The 21,946-nt window shown below is 42.5% G+C and overlaps 1 protein-coding gene across 1 annotated transcript in view; it reads left to right on the top strand.

Moving 5' to 3' along the window:
* Positions 1-21,946, top strand: part of LOC120935612 (fibrocystin-like) — a 78,540-nt gene that overhangs the window by 28,234 nt on the left and 28,360 nt on the right. The window contains exons 7-12 of the mRNA XM_040347661.1: positions 2,000-2,074; positions 10,881-10,945; positions 12,792-12,831; positions 14,119-14,189; positions 18,457-18,558; positions 20,779-20,868. Coding sequence (XP_040203595.1) covers positions 2,000-2,074; positions 10,881-10,945; positions 12,792-12,831; positions 14,119-14,189; positions 18,457-18,558; positions 20,779-20,868 — 443 coding nt within the window. The remainder of the gene's footprint in view (positions 1-1,999; positions 2,075-10,880; positions 10,946-12,791; positions 12,832-14,118; positions 14,190-18,456; positions 18,559-20,778; positions 20,869-21,946) is intronic.

Raw genomic sequence — 21,946 nt, forward strand, 5'->3', positions numbered from 1 at the left:
CCATAATGACAATGTGAGAGTGGTTTGTTTGAAATCTTTGCAAATTTATGAAAAATAAAAAAACAATAAAAATCACATGTACAGAAGTATTCACAGCCTTTGGCTGAGTTCACACTTGTCCGACAAACGGTCCTACATTGGGAGCCTCATGTAGCATGACGTGTGAAAATCAATGTTTGCCTATGAGAGCTGTCTTAACTGGTCCTACACAAGTCGGTCCGACTTTGAAAATGCTCCCTGTACTACTTTTGGTCCTACATTGATCCTACTTCAACCCATTGAATATCATTGAAGTCGGACCAAAGTAGTATCCTGTTCATGAAAGTAGGATGGATGTAGGACCAATGTAGGATAAATGTAGGACCAATGTAGCAGAGCAAAGTAGGATGAAAGTAGTGTAGTAGTGTGAACCCAGCCTCAGCCACAACACTCAAAATTGAGCTCAGGTGCATCCTGTTTCCACTGATCACCCTTGAGATGTTTCTACAACTTGATTGGAGGCCCTCTGTGGTAAATTCAGTTGATTGGACATGATTTGGAAAGGCACACACCTGTCTATATAAGGTCCCACAGTTACCAGTGCATGTCAGAGCACAAACCAAGCCATGAAGTCCAAGGAATTGTCTGTAGACCGGATTGTATTGAGGCACAGATCTGGTGAAGGGTACAGAAACATTTCTGCATCATTGAAGGTCCCAATGAGCACAGTGGTCTCCATCATTCGTAAATGGAAGAAGTTTAACCACCAGAACTCTTTGTAGAGTGGGCCCCCCAGCCAAACTGAGTGTTTGGGGGAGAAGGGCCTTAGTCGGGGAGGTGACCAAGAACCCGATGGTCACTCTGACAGAGCTCCAGCGTTTCTCTGTGGAGAGAGGAAAACCTTCCAGAAGAAAAACCTTCTCTGCAGCTCTCCACCAATCAGGCCTGTGTAGTAGAGTGGCCAGACGCGAGCCACTCCTCAGTAAAAGTCACATGACAGCCCACCTGGAGTTTGCCAAAAGGCACCTGAAGGACTCTCAGACCATGAGAATCAAAATTATCTGGTCTAATGAAACAAATATTGAGCTCCTTGGCCTGAATGGCAAGCGTCATGTCTGGAGAATACCAGGCACCACTCATCACCTGGCCAATACCATCCCTACAGTGAAGCATGGTGGTGGCAGCATCATGCTGTGGAGATGTATTTCAGCGGCAGGAACTGGCCTAAGTACACAGCCAAGAAAACAAAGGAGTGGTTACGGGACAACTCTGTGAATGTCCTAGAGTGGCCCAGCCAGAGCCCAGACTTGAACCCGAATGAACATCTCTGGAGAGATCTGAAAATGTCTGTGCACCGACGATCTCCATCCAACCTGATAGAGCTTGAAACGTCCTGCAAAGAAGAATGGAAGAAACTGCCCAAAAATAGGTGCACCAAGCTTGTAGCATCATACTCAAAAAGACTTGAGGCTGTAATTGGTGCCAAAGGTGCTTCAACAAAGTATTGCGCAAAGGCTGTGAATACTTATACTTATATACATGGGAATTTATGTTTTAATTTTAAATACATTTGTAAAGATTTCAAACAAAGTTATTTCAAGTTGTCATTATGAGGTATTATTTGTAGAATTTTTAGGAAAATAATGAATTGAATCCATTTTGGTATAAGGCTGTAAAGCAACAAAATGTGGAAAAAGTGAAGCCCTGTGAATACTTTCCAGATGCACTGTGTATGTATATATATATATATATATATATATATATATATATATATATATATATATATATATATATATATATACACAGTATATATATATATATATATTTATATATATATATATATATATATATATATATATACACAGTATATATATATATATATATATATATATATATATATATATATATATATATATATATATATATATATATATATATATATCTACTGTATATCTCTATGTGTGTGTGTGTTATGCAATATATATAATATTCAATAACAGAATATGTGTGTGTCCTTCAGCCCTGTGATTATGAAATCTGAACGGGATGGATGGTCCTCACTCTGCTCGTTAGCAGACAAGATCTCTGACAGTATGTAAGTTATACAGGAATTTTCTAAATTAAATGCAAAACACAAAGGGGTAGATTCAGAGAGAAGATACGACGGCGTATCTCCTGATACACCGTCGTATCTTTGAGTCTGGCCGGTTGTATCTATGCGCCTGATTCATAGAATCAGATACGCCTAGATTTGACTAAGATCCAACCGACGTAAGTCTCTTACGCTGTCGGATCTTAACTGCATATTTACGCTGGCCTCTAGGGGCGTGTACGCCGATTTACGCCTATAATATGTAAATCAGCTAGATACGCGAATTCACGAACGTACGCCCGGCCGACGCAGTACATTTACGACGTTTCCGTAAGGCTTTTCCCGGCGTATAGTAACCCCTGCTATATGAGGCGTATCCTATGTTAAGTATGGCCGCCATTCCCGCGTCGAATTTTAAAAAGTTACTTTGTTTGCGTAAGTCGTCCGTGAATGGGGCTGGACGTCATTTACTTTCACGTCAAATCCAATGACGTCCTTGCGGAGCAATGCACACTGGGAAATTCCATGGACGCCGCATGCGCCGTTCGGGAAAAACTTCAATCACGTCAGGTCAAGCCTGATTTAAATAACACACGCCCACCTCTTCAGAATTTGAATTAGGCGGGCTTACGCCAGGCTATTTACGCTACGCCGCCGCAACTTTCTTTTAAGAATACGGCACTTGCCTGTAAAAGTTGCGGCGGCGTAACGTAAATAGGATACGTTACGCCCGCACAAAGAAGCGCCATTCTACCTGAATCTACCCCAAAGACAACATTGCAGCTACAGCCGGCCATGTGAGTTTGAGAATCCAAAATCCTAAAATGTACATGTTTGTGAGGACCAACATGTTAAAGCTGAACTCCTCCATTCAGTCTTGCACATATGTACAGGCTCCTTTCCTGTACTGTAATTGCTTACACAGATTTCACTGCACACTGTGAGCTTCTCATAATGTGCATTAGAAGCTGCAGAAAGTCCGATAATGCCCACCTCATTTCCAGGCTGGAGAACATCCAGCATCATCTAGCGCTTTTCTCCCCAAACTGACTGTCCATGGTCCGCTCCTTTTATTCATTGGATTTCAATTCTTTCAATCACAGAGCCTTAACATCAGTGTACATGCAAATACATACTTGCCAATTGTCCCAAATTTCCCGGGACATTCCCGGGATTTAGACCTTTGTCCCGGTCCTACTATTTCCCAGGAAATCGTTTTTTACCCGGCTAGAGGCCGTGTCCGGCACTGGTAAAATGTCTCCGCCGGCCACCATTTTACTGAAGACCAGTTATCCTGAGGAAGAAAGAAGAGGCGTAACCCAGGCCCCACCTCTTGTTTCTTCCCTTCGGCTGGTCTCTGTAAGAAATGCAGCCTACCTATGGATGTTCACTCCTCTAGACTGGCATCCACCTATCAAGGTATTTTAATGTTTGCATAACTCCATGACCATTGCTTATATCAGGGCTGTGGGCTCCTAAGAGGAGTACCGAGGCAGAGAGCTGTAGGTACCCTGCTGTCCCCTCCCATCAGCCATGATCTGCCAGAATTACAAAGAGAAGCGCAGAGAACAGAAAAGGTTTATTTAAAATTATTGGGCAGGAAAGGAGGAACTGGGGAAGCAAATACAGTTGAACCTCGGATTACGAGCATAATTTGTTCCAGGAGTATGCTCGTAATCCAAAGCACACGCATATCAAAGCGAGTTTTCCCATTGAAGTCAATGGAAACAAAAATAATTCGTTCCGCATTGACTTCAATGGGATGTAATACCGAATGTGGCCAGAGGTGGGGGGGGGGGCACCAGAGAGCGTGTGAAAATGGGCAAAAAGGCCAGAGGACACTTCGGCTTGTTTCCTACGTCCCCGTACCTCAGGCCAAATGAGGTACTGCAGGCCAATGTTCTGCTTTTCTCGGCTCCTGTGCCCCCGTACCTCAGGCCAAATGTGGTACTGCAGGCCTATTTTTTCGGCTCTGCTCGGATTTAGCGCCCCTGTATCTCAGGCCAAATGAGGTACTGCAGGCCTACTTAGCTTGAATTCTGCTTGTCTTGTGAGTCAACACTCTCAAACCGAGTCAGAATTAAAAAAAAGGTTGCTCGCAAATCAAAACGTTCTCAAACCAAGTCACTGTTTAAACTGAGGTTCCACTGTATACTATCAGATTAAAGTTCATCTTTAAATTAGCCTTGTGTCTTACCAGTAGACCCTCTAGTGATTGATATATATATTTCCATTGGTGCATGCAGCAATGTGCCTGTCGAATACCAATGTGCCTTTGCTGTGCCTTGGAGACTTCCTATGAAAATGTTGTTTTAGAACATCAAGCATAAGCCTCCCACTTTCACAGCCACAATATGTGTGCCTCCCTGGGAATCCCCAGCATAGATGAAACACTGCTATTATGGGTAAGATCAGCAAACGAAAAGGCAAGAGAAGCTCTCTTGGTGTAATCTGCATAATATAAATCTGGTGACTTTATATAAAGGGCATATCATAAAATATAATCTTCTAGATTGTAAGCTCTAAGGAGCAGGGCCCTCTCATTGCTCTTTTATTAAATTGTATGGTAACTGTACTGTCTTCCCCCTTTTTGTAAAGCACTGCAAAAAGGGTTGGCACTATAGAAATCCTGTTTAATATAATATATATATAAAAAAAAAATTGAATTAAACATAAGATTTTACTTTTTTTTTTTTTTTTTTTTTTTAAATAATTTTTATTAAGTTTTGAGAGACATACAAAAGGAAAAGGATACATATAGGGTGATGGCAGGCGTACCGAACATGGTACAATTAGATTACATACATCATACAAAGGTGCTTTACACAGCTTCTGGAAACATAGGAAAATACATTCCGCAGGTCAACATGTTTGCAGAGGGTATACCCAATCGGGTAATATTAGGGGAGGGGGTAGGTGGGGTTGACCTGCAGGTATAAAGCACGAGTCGACCTTGGACCCACCAGGTGTGCATGTAAAGAGGAAAACCACATAGGAACAAACAAATAACGCATGGTTAAAGCTTTACAAAAGAACAATCAACTCTGGATGGATCTTGCTCATTGGTGAGGGCCAAAGAAATACCGTGGGATCTAAGGATGTATATAAGCGGCCTATTCGAAAATACTCTGAAGGGAGGGGGGGGGGCACTCAGGGGGGGTGGGGTGTTGTGGCGACTCAAGGAATGATCCTCATGGTGAACTGTTCCTCCTAGGTCTGGACGGTGGGGGGGATCTGAAAAAAGAGAAGGTGTATTGACCAAAATTAGAGCATTCCTCCGCAGATAGCGTAGCTTGCATAAAGAGTTCCCATGTTGCCATACTTTTTTTATAAGCAAATTTAGTAGTCCATTTATAAAATGGTGGTATGGACTTATTGTGACAATACTGCTAAAATAATAATAAAAAATAATAATAAAAAATACAAAAAGGCATTTAAAAAAGCACATTGGTGTGATTTTGGTCTTCAAAGCGTGGGGAGTGCACTTGAAATGAAGGTTATGTAAAATGCTCCATACCACTGCCTACATTTTATTAATGGACTGCAGATGTAGGTCATTGCGTGGAGTAACGTTGTGGTGTATGGCGGAGAGTAGAGCAATATCTATTCTCAGTTATAAGCTGGCCCCTATGTTTTAGTGTGCTCACTGCAACTAAATCACACTGTAATAAAGTAACTCTGTTGTAAGCCGTTTATTGCTTCCTCACTCGTATCACAGCTCTCTAGTAATCTCTCGATAGCAACTGTGAAAACTTCAATTTACCGTCATTCTCTTTCACTTCCCTTCTTTCCGCTTAAGCTGGAATTGTTTTTTTTCCCCCTACTATTGGTATAGGGATAATTGTACATTGTATTCAGGCTGATCCAAAACATGATGGTAATTGGGGTTTTTACTAATGTAGCACCCTCTGTGTGCTAGAGTTAGTGTAGGAAAATTTGGATTGGCTAAGAGGCAGGCCTGGCTTGAATCTGGGTCAGGGCTGAGTGACTCAGGGAGGCTGGATGACTCAGCATGCAGCATCTCTGGTACCTCCCCCTGATTTCTGGAACCTTAGAGAAGCTTCCAGAAGTAGCGGATGGAAACTAGGAGGAGCTGCTTGGCATATATTTTTGGGCTGACAGGGGGTAGGCCCCTCATAAATGGGCATGAGTCGTGCCAGCACCCCAAATGCCTCTGAACTCGAGTTTACCAGCGTCTCGTGTGCATGGGGCCGGTCTCATCTCTTCATTTAACCACTTCATTACTGGGCACTTAAACCCCCTTCGTGCCCAGACCAATTTTCAGCTTTCAGCGCTGACGCATTTTGAATGACAATTGCGCAGTCATACAATGCTGTACACAAATTATATTTTTATCATTTTTTTCCCACAAATAGAGCTTTCTTTTGGTGGTATTTGATCACCTTTGCGGTTTTTATTTTTTGAGCTATATACAAAAAAAAGACAGAAAATTAAAAAAAAATAATAATAATTTTTTACTTTTTGTTATAATAATATCCCCAATTTTTTTTTTTAAATGTTTTCCTCGGTTTAGGCCAGAACATATTCTATTACATATTTTTGTTAAAAAAAATCGCAATAAGCGTATATTGATTGGTTTGCACAAAAGTTATAGCGCCTACAAAATAGGGGATAGATTTATGATTTTCTTTTACATTTTTTACTAGTAGTGGCGGCGATCTGTGATATATTTTTTTTGTCAGGCCTGCGATATTGCGGGGGACATATCGGACACTTTTGACACAATTTTGGGACCATTCACATTTATACAGCGATCAGTGCTATAAAAATGCACTTATTACTGTATAAATGTGACTGGCAGGGAAGGGGTTAACACTAGGGGGTGAGGAAGGGGTTAAATGTATTCCCTGGGTGTGTTCTAACTGTGGGGGGAGGGGGACTGACTGGGGGAGGTGACCGATGCTGTGTCCCTATGTACAAGGGACACAGCATCGGTCTCCTCTCTCCCTGACAGGACATGGAGCTCTGCGTTTACACACAGAGCTCCACGTCCTGGCGCACATCGCGGCCGCCAGGCACACACATTGGCCTCCCAGCGATGCGCCGGGCACAGTGTTTCCCCGCTGCGCGCCTCCAGTGGCGCGTGCGGGGAATGTAAATAGCAGGACGTTCACCCGGCACCTGAGAGCCGCGCTGTGGACGTCTATAGCGCGGGTCTCAAGTGGTTAACATACATGGACTACATTTGTATTTGTTTCTAGTGCTGCATATGGACTTTTATGTGACAGACCAACACAAAGTGGCACATAATTGTAAAGTGAAAGGAAAATGATAAAATGTTTTTTTCAAAATTAAAAAAATCAAAAAAAATCTGAAAAGTGTGGGTGAACATTTGTATTCAGCCCCCTTTACTCTGATGCCCCTAACTAAAATCTAAGGCAGGGGTCGCCAAACTTTTTAAAGAAAGGGCCAGTTTATTTAGGAGGGCCAAATTGTTGCCAGCGGGAGCAGAAAATATCAGGGGCCCAGCATCAGTGAGAATAAATATGGCCTCAGAGTTGGTGGTAAATAGAAGGAGTAATGCCCCTAATAGTAAGAGGAATTATATCTCATCATCAGTATCGGTGAGAAATATTGCTCCATTGTTCGTGTCAGTGGGAGGAATAGTGCCCCAAGGGCCAGATAACTGTTAGCAAAGGGCCACATCTGGCCCTCGGGCCGCAGTTTGGAGATCCCTTATCTAAGGGAACCAATTGTCTTTAGAAGTCACCTAGAGTCCACCTGTGTTTTACTCTCAGTTTAACTACAGCTGTTCTGTGAAGCCCTCAGAGGTTTGTTCGCGAACCTTAAAGTTAAAGCAGGGTTAAGTTATAAAAAAATATTCCAAGCTTTGAACATCTCACATGGCTCTGTTCAATCCATCATCTGAAAATAGAAAGAGTATGGCACAAGAGCAAACCAACCAAGACATGGCCGCCCACCTAAACTGACCGGGCCGGGCAAGGAGATCATTCATCAGAGAAGAAGCCAAGATGCCCAGGATAACGCAAGGAGCTGCAGAGATCCACAGCTCAGGTGGGAGAATCTGTCCACAGCAGTGATCATTAAGATAACATAGCAAGATAACTGAAATACATTACAGGTGATATCATTTGCTGCTCAGTGATTGCAGTATTCTAGTCTGTATCTTGCCAAGGTAATACATAAAACCTGGCCTGTTAGTGGGCCCTGAGGACAGGGCTGATGACCACTGGTCCACAGGACAACTATTAGTCATGAACTCCACAAATCTGATCTTTATAGAAGAGTGACACGAAGAAAGACATTGGTGAAAGAAAACCATAGGAAGTCCTGTTTGCAGTTTGTGAGAAGCCATGTGGGGGACACTACAAACACTTTTTGGCCCAAAAGCAAAATGCTATGTGTGGCAGAAAACTAACATTACACATCACCCTGAACACACCATCCCCACCGTGAAACGTGGTGGTGGCAGCATCATGTTGTGGGAATGCTTTTCTTCAGCAGAGACAGGGAAGCTGGTCAGAGTTGATGGGAAGATGGATGGAGACAAATACAGGACAATCTTATGCCGCGTACGCACGACCGTTTTTAATGGTCTAGAAAAAAAACAATGTTTTTTTCAACCCGATTATTGTTAAGCCGGCCTTGCTACACACGATCGTGAAAAAAAAATGCTCTAGCAAAGCGTGGTGACGTACAACGGCACTATAAAGGGGAAGTTCCATTTAGATGGCGCCACCCTTTGGGCTGCTTTTGCTGATTTCGTGTTAGTAAAAGTTTGGTGAGAGACGATTCGCGCTTTTCAGTCTTCGTGCTTTTCAGTCTGTTACAGCGTGACGAATGTGCTATCTCCATTACAAATGCTAGTTTTACCAGAACGAGCACTTCCGTCTCATAACTTGCTTCTGAGCATGCACGTTTTTTTCACGTCGTTAAAGCCTACACACAACGCTTTTTTACGACGTTAAAAACAACAACGTTAAAAACGACGTGGAAATTTAGAGCATGTTCTCAATTTTTAATGGCCATTTTTAACGTCGTGAAAAATGCTCTGGAGCCCAGACACAATCTTTTAATGCCATTAAAAAAAAAAAACATTTTTTACATCGCGAAAAACGGTTGTGTGTATGCGGCATTAGAAGAAAACCTGTTAGAGTCTGCAAAAGCCTTGAGACTGGGGCAGAGGTTCACCTTCCAGCAGGACAACGACCCTAAACATACAGCCAGAGCTACAATGGAATGGTTTAGATCAGGGGTCTCCAAACTGCGGCCCAAGGGCCTTATGTGGCCCTTTGCTAGCCTTCATCTGGCCCTTGGGGCAGTATGTCTCCCAGTGATATGAGGCACCAGGGCGGGCCCTACCATGGGACCCGATGGTACCATTGTACCAGGCAGCACTTTCAGGGGGGCAGCAAATTTCCTGCCTGCACGCCATCCCATTCCGCCAGCTCCACTCTTCACTCCACTGTTAGGCTAATTGCCGCCTGATCGCTCCTCCCGTTCCGTTCTTCGCTCCACTGTGAGGTTAATTGCATGAATAGAGCCATAACAGGTCCTTTTTATACTCCTACATACATGTATAGAGCCATGATAGGTTCACTTTAGTTATCATGATATAAAATAATGGATGTGGGGGCATTTTGGTGGGCGTAATTTTTTTTTGGGGGGGGCAGCATTTCATTCTTGGTACCAGGCAGCACAATGTCTTGGGCCGGCACTGTGAGGCACTATTCCTCCCAATAGCACTAACAATGGGGCAATATTTTTTAGACTAATAGCAATGATGGAGCACTATTCCTCCTCCTACTGCCCACCAACACTGGGGCCACGTTTATTCTCACTGATGCTCGGCCCTGGGGCATTTTCTACCCCAACTGGTCAGAATCCAGCCCCCCTCACGTCGGAAAGACTGTAAACTGGCCCTTAGCTTTAAAAGTATGGAGACCCCTGGTTTAGATCAAAGCATATTCATGTGTTAGAATGGGCCAGTCACAGTCCAGACCTAAATCCAATTGAAAATCTGTGGCAAGACTTGAAAATTGCTGTTCACAGACGTTCTCCATCCAATCTGACAGAACTTGAGCTATTTTGTAAAGAAGAATGGGCATAAATGTCCGTCTCTAGATGTACAAAGCTGGTAGAGACATCCCCAAAAAGACTTGCAGCTGTAATCGCAGAGAAAGGGGGTTCTACAAAGTATTGACTCCGGGGGGCTGAATACAAATGTACCCCACACTTTTCAAACCATTTATCATTTTCCTTCCACTTCACAATTATGTGCCACTTTGTGTTGGTCTATCACATAAAATGCCACTGCACAGGAACACATGGGAATGTGTGCCGGGTTCCCTTGCAATCCTGGTGTGAACCGGCCCTCAATGTGTCAGTGATTACAGAGCTGCCTTTCTTTGTATCTTTTATGTCTACCCGGAGTTCAGTTTTAAAACAGAAATATATAGATCAGTCACTAGAGGGAGCTCTCAGTTGCCCAGTACACTCTTTCAATAGCTACACTCATAGGCTTACATTGTGAGATGGAGCAGTAATGTACAACCGTTGTGTAGCACGGTGGATCAAGAAGCGCAGACTGCACATGTAATAAACACATATGCTCTGCCCCCATGTACATATACTTTATAATTACAAAAGGTGCTTAAAAAATAAGACAAATTGTTAAGATATTTACACCAATTTGTTCTCTTTCAAGTTTATATGAACATAAATAAAATATTGAAATGTCTTTACTTCATACTAACTTCATACTACACAAAGCATGTGTAATCTCTGGATATACTCTGTAACACTGCAGTATTTTTGTCTTTTCTAGATACCCCATACATGTAGAACGCGGGAATGGAACCTTGCAATGCAGGACGGAAGGGAATTATATTGGTGAGCAGATATATGTTTTGTGTCGTACACCCGACAAGAAAACAGTGGATTTTTTTCCAATGGAATCTTGGCTCAAACTTGTCTTGCATACACACGGTCACACCAAATTCCGACCGTCAAGAACGCGGTGACGTACAACACTACAACGAGCCGAGAAAAAGTTCAATGCTTCCGAGCATGCGTCGACTTGATTCCGAGCATGCATGGTTTTTGGTGCGTCGGAATTGCATACAGACGCAAAATAACTTTTTTCTTGTTGGAAAATTTGAGAACCGGCTCTCAAATTTTTCTTGGCGGAAATTCCGACAGAAAAAGCCTACACACGGTCGGAATTCCCGGCCAAAAGCTCACATTGGACTTTTCTTTTCGGAATTTCCGATCGTGTGTACACAGCCTTCTTGTTTCTTTTTAACATTAATGGCAAATTTAAGTAAATGTGAACCTTCGCCTTGTAAAACAACCCATTCAGTTTACAATAGAAATGAAAGGCAAAACATATACACACACATACACTATATTGTCAAAAGTATTGGGACACATACCATTACACACGCATGAACTTTAATGGCATCCCAGTCTAAGTCTTTAGGGTTCAATATTGAGTTGGCCCACCCTTTGTAACTATAACAGCTTCAGCTCTTCTGGGAAGGCTTTCCACAAGGTTTAGGAATGTGTCTATGGGAAAGTTTGACCATTCTTCCAGAAGCACATTTGTGAGGTCAGGCACTGAAGGCTTGGCACGCAGTCTCCGCTCTAATTCGTCCCAAAGGTATTCTATTGGGTTGAGGTCAGGAGAGTCAAGTTCCTCCACCCCAAACTCGCTCAACCACGTCTTTATGGACCTTGCTCTGTGCATTGGTCCACATCATTTGGTGGAGGGGGCATTATGGTGTGGTGTTGTTTTTCAGGGGGTTGGACTTGGCCCCTTAGTTCCAGTGAAGGGAACTCTTAAGGTGTCAGCATACCAAGACATTTTGGACAATTTCATGTTCCCAACTTTGTGGGAACAGTTTGGGGATGGCCCCTTCCTGTTCCAACATGGAACTTGACTGCCTGCACAGTCCTGACCTCAACCCAATAGAACACCGTTGGGATGAACTAAAGCAGAGACTGCAGGCCTTCTCATCCACATCAGTGCCTGACCTCACAAATGCTGTTCTGGAAGAATAGTAAAACATTCCCATAGACACACTCCTAAACCTTTTATACAGCCTTCCTAGAAGAGTTGAAGCTGTGATAGCTGCAAATGGTGGGCCAACTCAAAATCGAACCCTACGGACTAAGACTGGGATTCCATTAAAGTTCATGTACGTGTAACGGCAGGTGTCCCGATACTTTTTCTAATGCCTCGTACACACGATCAGTTTTCCTGACAGGAAAAGTGTGATATGAGGTTTTTGTCAGGAATTCAGAACATGTGTATGCTCCATCATACTTTTCCTATCAGTTTTCCTGCCAAGAAAAGATTGAGAGCAGGAACTCAATTTTCATGAAAGGGAAAATTTCCTATCGCGAATCGCGTTTGTCTGTATACAATTACGACGCGCAAAAAAAACGTGCATGCTCAGAATCAAGCAGAAGAGCCGAACTGCCTATTGAACTTCATTGATCTCGGCTCGTTGTACGTGACGTACGTCACCGCGTTCTTGACGTTCGGAATTTCAGCCAAGATTTGAGTGACCGTGTGTACGCAAGACAAATTGCAGCCGTTTTTCTGACGGAAAAACTGATCGTGTGTACGAGGCAATAGAGAATGTGCATTAGTCCTTGGTGATCTGTTTTTTAATTTTGTTGCTTTCAGTTTTTTTTTAAGCTTGCGCTAACCAATATATTTTGTCTCTTATAGGATCCCAGAATTTGACTTTTTCTGTATTCAATAAAGGAAGGTATGTTGTCTTTCTACAGGCTTCTTCTAATGTCCGTCTGATGGTTTACTTCTCCTGCTGTACTTCTCTGCCACCATGATGGATATAAGCTCTGCAGTTCTCATAGAACCCGGTAGTGAAGTCATGTCTTCCCCTCGCTCTCCTCCTGGCTATGTAAAAAATGAGCTGTGTGTTTTGTGAATGGCCAGGAGGAGAGTGATGCAAAGATATGAATGTGGTAAATGGAAAATGTAGCGCAAAAAAGTTGAGTAAGCTAATTTCTAATAATCAAACACATAGGCGATCACAACTCTGAGAATAGCAGCCGCAGGTGGTCCTGTGCCTTCCTTTATTATATCCCCTCAATCACGGATAAAAGACATTAATGGATTGTTCTTTAACCCAATTATTGGTATATTAGGCATTTATAGCTGGCTGGACTATGTGCGCCAGAATCTAATTCACGTTTATCTCATTATGGAGCCCTCCTGTCAGCTTATGCTGATGACCTCCTATTTGGAAAGTTTGGGTAGACAACCCCACATGGGCGTATCCTTTCACACTACAATGTTTGTATTGGTGAACATTTCCCAACTCAACCTCTACATGGCATTGTTGTATCACGCATGCCATAGGTCATATATGTCAAAAGTCAAACTATCGTTGACCTTTGTTGCAGAATTGCTGAACTTGGTTACAGAATTCTTGTAACAACGGGAGTATCTAACTGACAACTGACTGACATTTGCCCACCAACTATAGTATCCATGTTCCCATTATATTAGAGGAAAATCACAAAACACACACACACACATATATATATATATATATATATATATATATATATATATATATATATATATATATATATATATATATTGTGACAGGAAGTCAGGTAAATCTGTGGGTGTTGTCACAGACGGGACATACATTTCTGCCTTGTTTAGACAATACACCAATTGTTATTAGGCGTCTGCTGCAAAAGTAGCCAGAAAAGGTCTAAGGGCGTTGGAAAACTTCAGCTGTTCAGAATGAGGCAATTAAGGCCTCTATAAGTAATCCAGAGGATTACCACTGATTTTCTGCATCCTGAGGCTTTCTGAGTGAAGGAGAGCAGTAGCTGAAAGTCTTCTGAGGAGGTGAGGAGGTGATTGATTTTTCTGTATATATATATTCAGTATGTACCTTGTGTGTTGTTAATAATCCATTTATGTTACTATATGTTGTACTGTACAGTTGTACAAAATATGTTGGCACTTTGTAAAAAATAAAAAAGTGACCTTCTCCTGTCTATTTTCCTCTGAACAGGTCCATAGTGAACAAAGACTCCTGGCACATCAGTGCTAAACAGGAACTCTTCCTCTATCAAACACACTCAGGTACAGTGCCGTCTGCAAATCTATCACAGATATATGGTATCATTTATACAATTTAATTGAAAGCTGAACTCCAGGCATAAAAAAAATTGTTTTACTGCTTCCATACCAAGCGAATTCCGTCATTTCTCGCCTACATGTAAATATCATTTTTTTTTTGCTTGAAAATTGCTCAGAATCCCCAAACATTATATATGTTTTCTTAGCAGAGACAATAGGGAATAAAATGGCGGTTGTTGCAACTTTTTATGTCACACGGTATTTGCGCAGCATTTTCATGAATTAAAACACAAACAAAACAGTAAAGTTAGCCTGCTTTTTTTGTATAATGTGAAAGATGATGTTACACCGAGTAAATAAATACCTAACACGTCATGCTTTAAAATTGCGCACACTCATGGAATGACGCCAAACTTTGACACTTAAAAATCTCCATAGGCTACGATTTAAAAGCTACAGCTTGCACGTTGGACAAAAATGATTGAATAGTGTATGGTTGGGTTTACAGCAGCCATTTTTTAGGTTTTGTCAAGTTTTTATTTCTGTCTCTGACTGTTTTGCTTTGTCTTTTAGGGTTACTTTGCAGTAAAAGCAAGGAAACATAAAAATAAAAAAACCTTTGTGGTGTATTAATGCTTTACTAAACAAAAAAATGCTGCAAATACGATTGAACGAAAAACAATTCATGGCATACAAAGTATCACAAAATATGCATACAATATACACATGCACAAGCTATCTCTCCTTCCCAGCAAATTAGCATGGATAATGTATGCAAGAGGGATACACTACAAAGTTACTTAACTTAGGTTGTTCTTAGTGTCATCCCTAGGTAAATAGCTAGATTCAGAGAGAGTTAGGCCAGCGTATCAGTAGATACGCCGACCTAACTCGGAATCTGCGCCGTCCTAAGTTTAAGTGTATTCTCAAACTGAGATACACTTAAACCTAGCTAAGATACGACAGCCTGCGCCGTCGTATCTTAGGGTGCAATATTTAGGCTGGCCGCTAGGTGGTGCTTCCGTTGAGTTCGGCATAGAATATGTAAATGACTAGATACGCCTATTCACGAACGTACGTGCGTCCATCACAGTAAAGATACGCCATTTACGTAAGGCGTTTTCAGGCGTAAAGTTATTCCATCAAATAGCTGGACTAGTCAATGTTAAGTATGGCCGTCGTTCCCGCGTCGAAATTTGAAAATTTTACGTCGTTTGCGTAAGTCGTCCAAGAATAGGGCTGGACATGCTCCGTTTTTAAATTCCCGTCGTGCTTTGCGCGCAGTGAAGTAATTTTTTCGAACGGCGATGCACGTAGCATACTTTCGTATTCCCGGACGTCTTACGCAAACGACGTTGATTTTTAAATTTAGACGCGGGAACGACGGCCATACTTTATACAGCAATACGTTTGCTGTGTAAAGTTAAGGCACCAAAAACGACGACTAACTTTGCGACCGGAAACTAGACTAGCGGCGACGTAGCGAACGCGAAAATCCATGGTGGATTGCCGTAACTCCTAATTTGCATACCCGACGCTGGTTTACGACGCAAACTCCCCCCAGCGGCGGCCGCGGTACTGCATCCTAAGATCCGACAGTGTAAAACAATTACACCTGTCGGATCTTAGGGATATTTATGCGTAACTGATTCTATGAATCAGTCGCATAGATACTCTGAGAGATACGACGGAGTATCTGAGATACTCCGTCGTATCTCCTTTGTGAATCTGGCCCACAGTACTTGCCTCTCTGACTTAAGGCGGTGTAGTGTAAATACGATACGCCGCCTTAAAGTTGCGGCGCTCTCTGTGAATCTACCTAAAAGTTCCTATTTTCAGTCTTTTATGATGGAGTTATCTTCCAGAAACTCTTTCAAATGGCGTCTTGCTTCTTGAGGGCTGCAAAACTTCTTCTGCCTACTTTGTTCAGCACATGGCTATGCCCAAATCCATGGTTGCCCCCCCCCCCCCCACACACACACACACACACACACTTCTTGCCAACCTCACTTACTATAGCGTGAACTAGACCAACAAGTTTATTAGCCTCTAAATAGGGGAGGCCTAGCTTATAAAAACAATACATAGTCATCATTCCATATATTTATGCAAACAAAATCTCTAAAATAGCCATAGTGGCACACTGACCCCACTGGGGACATTTTCCCTAGTTTCCTGTCTCATGTAAAGTGCAAGCATCACTGGGACAGGAAGACACATACACCAATAGTAATACATTGTCAAAAGTTCTAACCCTTTTCTTACAGGTCTAGATGAATTCCTAAGGCAGGCAGGTTGCAGTCTTTGGCTAGGGTGGCTAGGGCACTGTAGTACTATTCATTAGGGCCCTCAGCCTTGATGGAAGCAGTGGGCTGTGTCTTGGAAGTAGTTGTGATAACTGACAGTGCCTTGATGGGTGGGCTGTGTAGGAAGTGACAGGTGAGCAGAGAACTCCCTTGTCCTTCCAGTGGCATTGACCAGGTAAGCAGAACACAGTGGATAATGCCCACCTGTGAGGTTGGGTTTCAGTGATTGATAGAGTTGAATATCAATTATATGTGTGTGGGCACTGACAACCAGGTTGGGCAGGAAGTGATGTATTGGGCCTGCAGGAGCCTATAGTGTATACAGTGAGAAGCTCACAGCATTTGCAGGGACATGAGAATAATACATTTTATTATAGGACAGGAACCTGAACAGTTGGGCACGTTTAAAGGTCAGAGTTCAACTTTACGTTCTGTATAGTTTACCTGAAATGGCTGGAAACTTAGAAACCTAGATTGTAGAAAGAATTGACCTAAGCTGGACACCAGAAGACAAATTCCCACTTTAGAATTAGATTAGTGTATCTGCAGCCAAAACATTGTTTTTTTTCCGTTAGTTTTCCATTGGGGAGATTTTACCTCACTTCCTGTTCTGATGACCATGTTATCAGTGTAGCAGGAAGTGAGGTGAAATCCCTCCAAAAGGGATACAGATTGTTATTAAATACCCAACAGAGGTTCTAGCTTTCCCCTAATACTACATAGTTGCATAGTAGGTGAGGTTGAAAAAAGTCTATCAAGTCCAACCTATGTGTGTGATTATATGTCAGTATTACGTTGTATATCCCTGTATGATGTGGTCGTTCAGGTGCTTATCTAATAGTTTCCTGAAACCATCAATGCTCCTCACTGAGGCCACCACCTGTGGAAGGGAATTCCACATCCTTGCTGGTCTTACAGTAAAGAACCCTCTACATAGTTTATGGTTAAACCTCTTTTCGTCGAAAAAGTTTTATCCCTATTGTGGGGTCACCGATACGGCATTTGTAAATTTGTAAATTGAAATCATATCCCCTCTCAGGTGTCTCTTCTTCCAGAGAGAATAAGTTCAGTGCTCGCAACCTTTCCTCATAACTAATATCCTTCAGACCCTTTATTAGCTTTGTTGCCTATTTTAGTACTCTCTCCATTTCCAGTATATCCTTCCTGAGGACTGGTGCCCAGAACTGGACAGCATACTCTAGGTGCGGCCGGACCAGAGTCTTGTAGAGCGGAAGAATTATTATTTTATCTCTGGAGTTAATCCCCTTTTTAATGCATGCCAATATTCTGTTTGCTTTGTTAGCAGCAGCTTGGCATGCCATTGCTGAGCCTATCATCTACTAGGACCCCCAGGTCCTTTTCCATCCTAGAAAAGGTTTTTATTGTCAGTATGTCCTTTTTAAGGAGACATTTTTTTCTGGGGCAGGAGGGAAGTGAGGAAAAATCTTTTAAATGGGTCACAGATACCAATAAAAAAATCCAACCGGGGTTCTAACAATTCACTACTTTATCCAAAACTGGAGATACTGTTGGTGGAAACAGCTCTGCAAATAGAGTTTGTGTGGTTTTAGTGCCACCTAGTGGCCCAAGTTGCCTCTTGATGCTTTTTGGCCAGTGCAACTTCTAGGTCAGGACAGATCTGGAATTACTTGACTTTCATTTTTCTTGTACCTGCTTCCTCGAATCCTCACTGCTCATATTGTTTAGTGACAAACATTTCTTTAATCTCTAATTTGGAAAATAGTGGCAGGGGCAGGCAGGCAGCATCCACCTGGAACCACCATGTGTCAGCTACTTATGGTACGATCAACCATTGGCTCTGCTTGTCAATCAAGACGACTCATACCGATTCCCTTCTGTCACCTACCTCATTATCTCTACTTGGTCTTGTGTGTGGATTTTTGCTATAATGTATTTTATATCCACATATAAAACGGACTCTGATTTTACTCTTTCCTCCTTAGAGATCTTGTCGGTGAGTCCAGAGTCCGGCGGTAGAGGTGGTGGGACAGATATCACCATCATTGGGGATTTCTTTCAGTATCCAACCAAAGTCATTGCAGCAGGTATGGAAATATCACTTTTTTCACCAGTAAGCTAAAGGTGGACTCTAGCAAGCTGCTGAATATACTGTTGAAATACACATTCTTGCCAGACAGTACAGTCAACTGCTCCCCTGCAGCAGCACAGCCTAACCAAGAACACACCCCCGGACTGCTGATTGGACAGTGAAGAAGCAGCAGATAAATATGGCTGAATTTCCATCGCACAGACATCGCATTTGATTTGCACAGAAATGCAGTGCGAATCACATGCGATGTCTGGCATCGCACCAGTGTAAAAAGGCCCTTAAAGCGGAAGTAAACCCATCTATTTGATAGTTTAAAAAAACAGTTAACATTCCCGGCATGCTGGATATGCTAGATGTCACATTTGCTTGTGCTCTCAACCAAACTGTCAAACCATCCAATGGCTGGTTTTATAACTGATCACATGTGCAGCATCGTGGCAGTTGCAGATTAAACAGAGGCCAACATGGCAGCTTCCTTGGCTGAAAACAATAGGAGGGTTTACTTCCACTTTAAAGAGGGTGTACATGCATTGAAATTCAGCCAGTTCAACAGGAATCAGCTGATTTTTGGTCCACCTGTCTAATGACCAGCTTCTGTGGAACAGTCATGCCGGAAAACCAGCATTCAATCAGCTCTTTGAGCCAATGGCTGCAGCACTGATCAGTGTATTCTGACGGGGCAGAGTCCCACCTCAGCCGGAGAAATCCCTGCATCTACATTGCTTGTGTTGATGCAGAGATCTGTCGTTTTTTTTTTTTTCCTTTTATGCCCTGTACACACGATGGATTTTTTCATCGGATATCCGATGAAGCTGACTTTCATTAGTCTTGCCTACACACCATCGGTTAAAAATCTGATCGTGTCCAAACGCGGTGACGTAAAACAGGACGACGTGCTGAGAGAAATGAAGTTCAATGCTTTCGAGCATGCTTTGACTTGATTCTGAGCATGCATGGATTTTTGACCGATGGATTTCTCCACAGACGATCGTTTTTTTTCTATCGGTTTTTTAACCATAAGAAAAATTTAAAACAGGTTCTATTTTATGGGGAAAAAACTGATGGGTCCCACACACGATCGGTTCGTCCGATGAAAACGGTCCATCGGTCCGTTTTCATGAGACGAACCGATCGTGTTTACAGGGCATAACTCCCTGGTTGAACAAAAAGAAAAACTAAATAGGTATACCCTGTTTTAGATTTTAGGGGGCAAGTCTGTGGGCAGTGTTAGAAAATGCCCCATTGTCAGTAGGAGTAAACAATGCCTCAGGTACCTGTGTTCAGTAGAAATAGATACAAATTGAGGGAGCACTGGCCTACTGCATTATTCATAAACATTTTTATGTAAAGTATATAAAATAGCCACTCACAAAGTTGGGTAGTAAAAGCTCTCATCTGGCCACTCCTCGTGGCTACACTCTCCCAGGCCAGCCAATAGCTCGAGCTCAGGGGAGACCTCACCATAGGGGGGACCTCACCATGGTCCCTGCTGAATGAAGCGTTTCGAAGGTATGTCCTTCTTCATCAGGGCCCTGATGAAAGACATAGCTTCGAAACACGTCAGCCAGCATCATTGGTGTTAATTTGAAGAATAGTATCCCATTGTTGGTGTTGGTGGGAGGAAAAGGTGCCTCATCATTGGTGTCACTGGGTGGAATAGTTGCCTAATTGTTGGTGTCAGTGGGAGAAATAGTGCCTTGTATCAGTAGAAGAAATAGTGCCAGATAAAAGCAAGCAAAGGGTCGCACTCAGCCCAATCCATCCATCACTGATCTACACTGCACAAAAAGAATTCCAAGGACAATAACCACTTCAGCCCCAGAAGGATTTACCCACTTCCTGACCAGGCCATTTGAGGCCCAATGAGCCTACATCATACCCAATGATGTAGGAGTGTCCACCCACAATCCACTGGAGGGGAGAGAAGGACCAGATCACTGGTTGTCAGTTGACTACTGGATAAGGTTAACATGAGCAAAAGATTGTCTATTGGCTGGGTAATGTGCTGATATTTGTTGTCCTTTTTTTAACGCCTTACCATGCATCATAGGGCTTCTAGATGACAATGGTAATGCATGATATTGCATGATTGGTAATAACACACATGAAAATGCACTTGGAAAGGGATGAATTCAGTCTTCCAGGCTGTACAAATACACAAAGCCTGACCTATTATACATGTTTTTGTAATTTGACAATGTTTTTTCCTGTATAGGAACCTCCTGCAAGATCAAATCTGTTTCTCCTAGAGCTATTATCTGTACAACAACACCAGGAGGACAAACTCACAATCCACCTTATCCAGGTAAGTAGTGACATTTTTTGGGGGAATTAAGCACACTTAGCAGTATCTCAGAATCCCTCTGGACATGCAAGGCCACTTTTTATAGAGATAAGAGAACTGTTTCCTGATTTTTTTTTTGTGAGGTTTGCTACTGTGGGCTAGGGTCCTGACGTCATTAAAGCGGGGGTTCACCCAAAAAAAAATTTTTAACATTACATTCAGCCGAGTTGTCATAATGACAATCGGCTGTTTTTTTTTATTTTATCCCCGTATATACCGTATTTTCACTGCCGCTTCCGGGTATGTCTTCTGCGGGACTGAGCATTCCTAATTGATTGAGAGGCTTCCGACCGTCGCATACAGTGCGTCACGAGTTGCCGAAAGAAGTCGGCAACTCATGACGCGCAGTATGCAACGGTCGGAAGCCTGTCAATCAATTAGGAACGCCCAGCCCAGCGGCGGCGGTGAAAATACGGTATGTACGGGGATAAAATAAAAAAAAACAGCCGATTGTCATTATGACAACTCGCCTGAATGTAATGTTAACAATTTATTTTTTGGGTGAAGCTCCCCTTTAAGATCAAAGTAGGGTCCATAGTCATGCATTGATCATGATGACAATGAGGTACAGTCCAGTGCTGTATTGTGGGAGAGCACCATCTGACAGAGGAGTGGAGGATCAGATAGGTGACACTCTATCTCCTCTCCCTTGGCCAAACAAAGCTATTACAAGTAGATTTCAGGCAGCACTTGCTTAACCATAAACGTATTAGTTATACAAAAATTACTCTAGTGAAAACTGTAAATGCCACTATAATGGTGATAACATACAATGTTTCAATAAAGTTATTCATAAGTGCAAACAAAAGTCTCTTTGTGCAATATTGGGTGCTTCAATCCTTGTTCCTTGGGTGTATCCACCACGTGTAGTGATGTGTTCACTTCACACTCACCAGATGTTGGGGACTCCCTTACTGTATAGGAAACAATTGGGCTTGTAGGTCTTTTTGGGGGACCTATCACACTCTCCATGATGTCCTCTGGTGACTCCCACAGGTCAAGACTCCTTTCTGTTGCGATCCCAAAGGCTCTTCCAAAA

The sequence above is a fragment of the Rana temporaria genome, chromosome 4 (assembly GCF_905171775.1).
Source record: "Rana temporaria chromosome 4, aRanTem1.1, whole genome shotgun sequence".
Classification (NCBI taxonomy): Eukaryota; Metazoa; Chordata; class Amphibia; order Anura; family Ranidae; genus Rana; species Rana temporaria.